The 9,830-nt window shown below is 42.7% G+C and overlaps 1 protein-coding gene across 1 annotated transcript; it reads right to left on the reverse strand.

Annotated features, from left to right (window-relative positions):
* Positions 1–301: 301 nt before the first annotated feature.
* Positions 302–9,830, reverse strand: PSMC3 (proteasome 26S subunit, ATPase 3). The gene is made up of 12 exons (XM_083605481.1): positions 9,609–9,830; positions 9,332–9,412; positions 8,387–8,512; positions 7,396–7,500; positions 6,870–6,932; positions 5,913–6,050; positions 5,561–5,704; positions 5,131–5,279; positions 1,750–1,846; positions 1,451–1,596; positions 824–905; positions 302–661 (listed from the first exon to the last, which is right to left on the reverse strand). The coding sequence occupies exons 1-12, from the start codon at positions 9,633–9,635 to the stop codon at positions 551–553; spliced, it is 1,269 nt and encodes a 422-aa protein (XP_083461607.1). The 5' UTR covers positions 9,636–9,830; the 3' UTR covers positions 302–550.

Consider the following 9,830-nt stretch of genomic DNA (forward strand, 5'->3'; position numbering starts at 1 on the left):
AATCTCACTTATTTGGCAGCCGGCCTCGTAATCCCAGCTGTTGATCTTGTTCCTGCCCTCAAAGCCTAATGTGTGTATGGGACAAGTTTTGCCTCAAATAAAAATTACTTCCAGAGAATAAGCAGGTTGATTGGTGCAACCTTACACCCTCTAGGGGACTTTAGTATACCTGTGCCTTTAGTTTAAATGCTCTGTAGGGGGTGTAAGCATACATCAGCAGGAACTGGAATGCTGTGGTGAAGGAGTAATTTTTTAAAAGATTAAGAATTCAATCACACAAACAGCAAATGACAAATCTGGGTTCTTTGTGCAAATTTTGGTGTTTTTAAGGGGTTAAAAGGAAGACATATGCCTCATACATGCACAAGGGTACCATTCCACAAAGGTAATTCTTTTTCTTCAAGGTGTAGCAACATAACAGCTGCCTTAGTCAAAGCAAATGCTTTATTTTAGCCCATCAGGTAATAATAGAAAGTAAGAAAGTTCCAGATCCAACTCTTGATCCTGGTTTCTCAGCCAAAGCCTGAATAATAAGCTTCAGGTGCAAGAATCAGGCATAATATTGTAGATTGGCTTTCTTCTTGGCCTGGACTTCCAAGATTCCTTCCATGTAATCTTCATGGGTAAGCTCTGTAGCTCCATGCCGTAAGGCAATCATCCCCTGATCCAAAGAGAAAAAGGATGGCTCAGAAAAAAAGCCTAATAATGCATCACAGAAAATTGCCACTCTTTTGTGTTGAAGGCACTCTCCCTAGTTCAGCATCAGCTGCTGAAGACAGTTTCTCAAAGGAAGCAACATTGGGGGTGGGGTAGATCTACTTACCGCTTCCACACACACAGCCTTGCACTGTGCCCCATTGAAGTCATCTGTGCAACGAGCCAGCTCTTCATAATTCACATCAGGGCTGCAGAGAAAGAAATTATGTTTTAAAAATTAAAAAGGAAAAAAGAACTCAACTGGAAAGGACACATAAAAACTTCCTGAGAATGCTTCAACGTCAAAGCTAGGGCTGTGCATATTCAGTGATAAAAATTAATTTCTGCACCACAAAAAGCAAAAAACCTGCCCTCTGTATAAAATTAAGCACACTTACTGTATTTAAATTTGAATAAATTGTTCTGATTTGACAAGTCACAGGGAAAGAAAAGAAGCAATGAGGGGTACTAAAGCCCCACTTGATCACTGGAAATATTGCTTGGCTGTCTCTTAGATTTCTGAGATTACAGCAAGTACCACCCGGCGCTAACATGTGTTTACAGCCATAAAGATCAGAACAGAGCTCTGAGAAAGTCAAGATTATTAAGCCCAATAGCATAACCTGTGCTCCTATTGAATCCATGACAAGAACACTCTATAGTTTACTTATGACAGGGCCTGGAGAATAAAGGCAGAGTACTATTGCCCACAACCCAGCCATTTCCACAAGCTGGCTTCATTCCTTTTTAATACCTGACATTCATCTTGCGTGAATGGATCTGCATAATCCTGGCTCTAGCCTCCTCATTGGGCATTGGAAACTCAATCTTACGATCCAGTCGCCCTGAGCGGAGTAGAGCAGGGTCTAGGATATCCACACGGTTAGTCGCAGCAATCACCTGGATAAGAGAGAACCCAGGAACAGTGATTTTAGTGCTCTGAGATGCAGGTGAACCTATTAACATCTTTCTCATCAAAATGGCTTCGAAAGCCACTCTGTAATCTCTGCTTGCAGCACCCCCACCTCGTACTCTCAAGCAAAGGAAAGTTACCTTGACTTGTGTGTTAGGCTGGAATCCATCAAGCTGGTTCAGCAATTCCAACATGGTCCTCTGTACTTCCCGATCACCAGCCTTTTCACTGTCAAATCTGGAAGAAATCATGGTAGAAAGTCAACTTTTGTTACACAGCACATCCCTTGCAGAAACCTTATTTTCATGTTCACCATACAAGTATAAGCCTAATCTAACTGTTACTGCAATGTCATCATAGTGAAGCAAATGACTCCCCTATGGTCTGGTAGCACAACCACCATTTGAACCTTCAGAAGCATGGATTTTGCATGTGTCATGTAAACATACTATTAGTTATTGTGCCAGTGTTAATGGGCCAACATCAATGGGCTAATCAAGATAGGTGATTGGGTCTATGCTGCTGACATAGGAAACAGTGGTATGATTTAGGACAATTCCATCTGACTTCAATTAAAATGCCTGTAGGTGCTGGAAGTTCAACAGGGAGGGGACCTGTCTGACCTCAAATGGAAAGAAGTTCCACAAAATTGGGCCCAAAATGTGGAACGCATGGCTCCTGGTGGATACAAGTTGTGCATCTGAGCCATGGAAAAGCACTAACAGTGACTACCCCAAAGACTACATTGATGGGACAGAGATACTAGGCAGTTCTTGAGGTCTCCTGGATCCAAGTTGCTAAGGCCCTTGTAGGTTGATACAAGAACTTTGAACTTGACCTAGTAGTGTACAGGCAGCCAATGCAAGCTTTTGAACACCAGACTTCTGTGCTGGTGAAAGTCTGTCCTTATGAACAGTCTAGCCCCCGCTGGAGCGTCCAGACCAACCCAAGGGTAGCCCCATACAGAGCATATGGGTAACCTCAAGACTTGATTATAGCAATGTATGAATCACTATGGCCAGACTATTCCTGTCCAAAAACAGCTGTAGTTGATGTACAGGCAACCACCAATTGATGTGTGACTAGGAACGCAGCAACCTAGAAGTGGCTGGAAAAGGGGGCCTGATGGGGGCAAAATGAACTTATGCATGCTCCACCGATGCACACAGGGGTCAGGAACTGAAACCCCATGCAAATCTGCTGTTGCCTGTATACGGAGCTAGCCTATAAGGAGGGTGGTTTTTCAACAGCTACAATGGATCTCAATTAGGACTACAAAAGTTCAGTCATCTTTTCATCTAACATATATTCTTACAGAAATCAGGAATGATCCTATCAATGCTTGTACATTACAGTCTTATTTGGCTTCACAAAGGAGCCTGGCATGGAGACTTCCGGGTTGGTGCCACTGTTTAATGGCGGATTCCCTCCGAGCTCCGGAGGGAATCGGCTCCGTAGTGTCTGGGTCTGGCCGCTGCGGCGAAGCGGGGACCCTTAAAATCACAGGCGCGGATGCCTGTGAACACAGAGACTCGGCGGGCACCATTTGCGCCCCCCCAATCCGCGACGGAGCCTTTTTAAAGGCTTCGGAACGGAGGCAGGGTAAGGCGTGGTGCTCAGAGTACTCCCTCGTCTACGGAGTGAAGCCGCAAGCCATTGACAGAGAGCGCCAACTTCTTCTAAGAGTGATTGGATCCTAAAACATCAACCCGTGAGTAATACGGAGATTGGAACTTTAAAAAATTTCTTATCTTGGATTTGGAACGAGCGGGAAGGGGCTAAAAAGGAAGTCCACCCCCCCCCTCTTTGTAAACAACTTAAAGCAAAGGACTGGGCAGCTAAGGTCGAGAGAATCTGCTTTTTTTTAACAAAAGATCCTGACCTCACGGTTTGGACATTATAAGAAGATATTCTGGAGGATAAAAAGAATTTTGGGAGCTGAAACTACACCCCCCCCCTAGACCCGGGAACGTCCGATGAGAAAGCCTGTTGCATGGAAGATTTTGACAGCTGTCAAGTGAGCTGCTAGTCAGCTAGTTGTCAGCTGGAAAAAGAGAACATTGTTTCTGCTGTTTTTGCTGGTTTATTCGGGATAACTTGTTGAAAATAAGGTTGATACAAAATAACTGGACTTTTGGTTTTTGAGCTGAAAGGAAGATCAAGGAATTAAATCCCCCTAGAGGGGTAACAAGGATACTACATTACAAAAATGGCTGGAGTGTCTAAATTCCAAGCAGAATTGGACAGAGCACTGGTTCTCTTGGGAAACTTACAAGATGAGTACGATGCTTTGTCTACAGAGGTATCGCTATTACACTGGACAGTAAACAACAGCTTGGAGTCTGATAAGGATTTGAAACAGGAAGCCTATTCAACTGAACAAATAAATGAAACCGAAAGCGTAGACACGATGGCGCAATATGTTCTTTTTGAAGAAAACGAAGGAGGAGATGGAGGTTTGCAGGAGTCAAAGGAGAGCTACAATATGAGGCCTGACATGATGATAAAAAAGGACAATAAAAACTGGATGCGGAAAGCCTGGTTTGATTGGGAATTTGGAAAATGGAGAGATCCTCTTTTGAGGAGATCTGAAGACCTGAGGATTATAAATTTGTTGAAGGTGGAAGCTGGAGCTGTGGGGACATTTGGATTTGAAAGAAATTTGAAACAAGAGTTGGAATACCCCATAGGCTTTGCTTTTGCTTTTAAGTATGGAGGACTGGCTAGAAGCAACACCGATTCTGTTGGGCCGGAGCCCCTCCGAGACCTGGGGCTTAACATCAAGGTCTATCAAAGAGACCGGCAGAAAGGAACTGAGAGAGACATAAGGGCCTCGGACCTGAGATCTCCAGGCTAAATAAATAATATAAAGACTGATGGATATTGGTTGGGGACTGGAACCGGGAGAAGGGTGGGTGGAGGTTGGGAATCCAAAGGGTACATAAGGATAATTTGCATTGCTTTGTTTGTTTTATACTTTGTTAGTGGTAAGGAAATTGGGTAAACCGTGGAAGGGAAATTTTGGTCGACCTTAGGAAAAAGGTTTAAGAATAAATTAATGAGGTATAAGTATTGATGCGTAATTTTAATAAGGTGAAATTGGTTTTTTTTTTCTTTTTTTTTTAAATTAAGTGAAAATAAGGCTGTTAAAAATAAATGGAGGAAATGGAAAAAAGAAGTAAAGTAAAATAACAGTATGTTAGAATAAATGTTTAAGTTAAGGTGAAGAAATAAGTTAAGGACTTGCTGAATTGACAATTTAAATTGGAATACAAGAAGGGGAGGTGTGAGGAGGTCTGAGAAACAAGGTTGAGGAAAATAAGTATCAGAAACTGTATGTGTTTTTTCTATTTTTCTGTTTAGTTTCGAATATGCTTTTTTGTGTTGTTTTTATTTTGTTTATTTTTTTTTGTTTTTGTTTGTTGTGTGTTTTTTGAAAATACCAATAAATATTTAATAAAAAAAAAACAACAAAGGAGCCTGGCATGATTTCCAGATCATATACAGTCCCAAGATCCTACCTTTTTGTGCCAATGGCATCAAGTTCATCAATAAAGATGATAGAAGGTGCTTTCTCCTTGGCTAATGCAAAGGCATCTCGCACTAATTTGGCTCCATCTCCAATGAACATCTGCACCAGCTGTGGGCCAGCCAGCTTCAAGAATGTAGCCTAGAGAGTGGGTAGCAGAAAATGAAAGTATATGCAGGCTTGTGGGTTCTGCACAAGTGTGGTATCCCAGGCAAATACAGTATTTTGCATCCTAACAGTATACACTTCCATAAAGTAAAACAACTTAAAAAACTAATATTGAAATAAAATAATCAAATCAAATGCAGTATGAAAGGATTTGGATTTGGGGCATGGACTACACAGCTGTGGAATCACCATACAAACCCCTACCCAATACTAAGACAGTTCCTGAACTTTGGGAAATCAACATCAAATCTTACCTTTGTCTGTGCAGCACATGCTCTTGCTAAAAGTGTCTTTCCTGTTCCTGGAGGTCCATACATGAGGACCCCTTTAGGAGGCTGGATACCCAGGTTTTCAAATTTTTCTTTATGATTCATTGGCAAGACAATAGCTTCTACCAGCTGCCAAGACAGAAAGAGACGATGAATCCCTACTATGGACCATGCTGCCCATTAATCCACACTCCAGGACAGGTATTATTTATCATTTATAAAGCACCTAAAATGTATCCAATGATGCAGGCATATTAAAAACAAGACAATCCCTGCTTGCAGGCTTACAGCTTAAAAGACTGCTCCCCCCCACCCACCCACAACCTCTTGTTCTCACCTCTTGGATCTGTTTATCCAGTCCCCCAATATCACTGTACTGCTCTGTAGGCCTCTCGTCCACCTCCATGGCTTTGACCCGTGAGTCATATTCTGTGGGCAGGGTCTCCAGAATCAGGTAAGAGTCCTTGTTCACTCCCTGCAGATATAAGTTCAGGAATTAGTCTTCTTTACTCCAAAACCAATATTTTCATACTCAGGTCATGCTCTCTGCCCCTCCTCCCTTTTTAAATTATCTTGTGTTACTGTTGCAAATCCATCAAGACTCTGTCAATTAAACATTAGAGCTACAATTTCTGGGCATTAGATGAACCAACAAGCACTGTTGCACTGGTTTAATTTTGGACTCCATTTTGAAATCAAACAAGAGACTAGTCTTTATTTTAAAGCAGAAAATAGTTACTAAACTGCAAAAAGCGAACAGCCACGGACATTCATGAAAAGGAATATTTGTCATCATAAGTCATGTTATAACCACTAGTCTGAGGCATAAGAAAAATAATTCTTGTATGCACCAAGATTCTGCATCAGAGGAGTAAACAAGAACCCCGTAATAAGACACCAAGCAGTTCTTTTGTGAAGTGAATCTCAGTGTTCATAAGTATCCAATATTTCTTTAAACAGAATTCTCTTTTTGGGGGAAGGTGGGGGTCTTGATAGGCCACAAAAAACTCTTGGCGGGCCACTTTTGGGTTAGCCACCCCTGCTGTACAGCATTCACACATACCTCAGCTGCATTAAAAGGGAAGTCTATTATGGACTTAAATCAAACAGCTAAGAAATATTGGCTGAACAGATTGCCTGGGGTGGCAAGCAGTTTACTAAAATGTCATAATTCTTCTCAGGACAATTAGGGATACCTCATTTATGGTAAACTATCCTCAACAGTATATCATGAAAAACAAACCAGGTATGTATTTATGGCTGCTTATGATTACGCAGAGCAGAAACTACTCACCACCAGATCTCCAGGCTTCAGTTTTTCAGCATCAACCAACCCAATCACAGGCAGGAAATAAGTCTGTTGAAGAAGATGCAACGAACTATTAACATTTGGATTTGACCTAGGTGCCATCAGTTCTCCAAATGCTCAACACAACAAATAAATCTAAAATACACTCTTAAAACCTAAAATAGCCCTAGCTGAAATGTCTGCTGAAATAAAACAGGTTTAAAAGATATGCCAGGTAAGCTTCTCTTGGGAGGTTATGCCATGATCTTTAGTGTTTTGTGGAGGGGGGGCGGGCATAATTCAATAGCTATTTTCAATGGGTTCAATGGATCTGTTTGGTTGGTTGTAAGCTGCTTTGGGTTGCCCTGAGCAAAATAAAGTGACTAACAAATTTAATAAATAATAAAACAATAATACTTTTTTGCATGTACAAAATCCCAGATTCAATCCCTTGCACCTCCAGTTAAAATGGTTTAAGGTAGCTTCATATATGTGTGTATAAATGACAGCACTCTCAACAAGCTGTTCTCACCTGACGAGTAGAGGTCTTGATCACAGCACATTTGCCCTTCCTTTGAGAATCAAGGTCAATATTTGCTCCATCCTCCTCTTGGTCATTGGGATCAACATCTAGCAGCTAGAGGTGGAAGGAGACCAACAGGAGTGCAAGCATACCACAATTAATCACATCATAATCCTGGCTGACAATTACACACAGCAATGGAAAGAAGCACTAAATTATCCAGCAACTATTAAGAGTCTTTGAGGCCTCCAGAATTATCTTGGTCCATCACTCCTTTGCAGGGGAAATCAGTAGGTACAAATCAGTAGGTAGTTTTGCCTATTGCGCAACAGCTAGGAAATATTGTGTAACGTAGGCAGACACAATTTAATTTATTAAGCATTTACTTATATCACCCTTTAGCCAAACAGCTCCCAGGGTGGTTCACTGCAAAATATAAGCTAATAAACCAGTGTCCAAAAGTTGTCTCAGTATTTTCCCCTAAGTTTTAAAATGAAAAGTAGTCCCCATTAGAAATGCAAAGGGAGACTGAAGATTGCTGCCTTTGCCAAAAAAATGTAGGTCCTCTTTGCAGTTGATTCATTTATGACTATCTATTTTTCAGACTAGCAAATTAAAGCACAGGGAGAGAGACAACTGTCTTCATATTTACTTGGAAGTTAAGTTCCATTGTCTTCAGTGGGGTTTACCTAATAAATTTATTTAGCACTTTAGCCAAGAAGTTGAATCAAGAAATCAAACTGAGCTAGTGAAAACTATGAACGGACTCTGCAGCAATGACATTAGAAATAATGCCTTTTAAAACAAACATACATATTTTAACAGGCCAAGTTGTTATAGTGTTTTCTCCACAGACTCCATCCCTGTTCTCTTTGCAGAACCAGTTTAGCACTACCATCTTAAGCCATCTTCTAAAGCACCAAAGGATCATCTCATGTGCACAAATAAGAAACATTCATTGTTAGCAGCATCCATTTTACTATTGGCATAAGAAACTCACCTCTATGACATTGGAAACAAGATATGGCAGTGTTTTGTTTACTTTTATCTTCTCACTGTTCTCTTTGATCTTATCTTTCATGGCTTGCAGCTCATGGGTTACTCTCAGCACCTCACTCTTCATGATCTGTAAATTCCAAGTAAGACATTACTTCAAAAAATAAGCATCAATGTAAGTATGTTCATGCAAGTCTAGAGAGGAACAACTAAACAAAACATAAAAGGAAACAAATCTGCCGAGAAAAAAAGAAGCAGCAAAAATAATTTGGCCATAGAAGAAGAAAACGGAACAGTCTCCCAACAACTCTCAGCTAATTCTTCTCACAGAGCTACAATTCCCAGGGCTCCCCGGGAAAGACAGATTTACTGTACAATCATACCTCGGGTTGAAGTAGCTTCAAGGTTGTGCTCCACGGTGACCCAGAAGTAACGGAGCGTGTTACTTCTGGGTTTCACCGCTCACGCATGCGCTCAAAATGATGTCACACGGAAGCGGCGAAACGCGACCCGCGCAGACATGTCTTATGTTTACTTCAGGATGTGAACAGGGCTCCGGAACAGATCCCGTTCGTATCCAGAGGTACCACTGTAATACCATTCTGAATTGTAGCTCTGTGAGGGAAATAGGGATGGCCTATCAATGCTCAGCACTGTTAACTACACTTCCCAGGATTCTTCAGGGGAAGCCATGTCTGTTTAAAGCGCTATGATGCTGCTTTAAATGTATAGTGCAGCCGGGACTTAAGTCACACTTAAGTGACTGGGCATTTTGCCTCGAAAGGCAGGCCAAAGTACAGGTATGCTAGGTGGGACTAGCGACGAGAACGGCCTTAAGGGGAAGGGCGAGCCGGGTGTGTGTCTCGGTTACGGGAACTAAACAGAAAAGCCTGAAAAGGGACAATGGCAACCTGGAGCCACCGGCTCTGCCAGCCCAGCGCAACCTCACCTTGATTTCGCTGTCCAGCAGGCGGGTCCTCTGCACGATCTCTTCCGTGGACATCTTGAGGACCTCCTCGCCGATCCCATCCTAGGCAGAAACACAGAGTCATGGCCAGAAGCAGCGCGTCTCTTCGGGCCCGGGGCCGCCTCACCCACCCAGCACCCTTCCGCGGAAGCCATAGGGCGGCCCGACCGGGGGAACATCTGCCGCCGAACAGTACCGAGACCACGGAGTCCCCTTTCACCCCCTGCGCCCTCATCCGTCCGTCCCCCCATCTCCTCACCTCCGCTTCATCCCAGACCGACGCCATCTTTCTTTAGCCACACTAGCCAAGCTCCGCCTTCGAAGCAGCAGATTCGACGCGCTTGGCGACAGCAGCGATAATGACTCTCTTTGCAGTCGCGACTGACGTCTCTCAAGGTTCCCCGTCTCTCTTTAAAGCTGAGTTACCACAGTTGCCTTTTCCTGAACCCAGCGAGAAAACACGGGGCAGTCGAATCTGCCG

Source organism: Podarcis filfolensis (assembly GCF_964270895.1).
Source record: "Podarcis filfolensis genome assembly, chromosome: 1".
Taxonomy (NCBI): Eukaryota; Metazoa; Chordata; class Lepidosauria; order Squamata; family Lacertidae; genus Podarcis; species Podarcis filfolensis.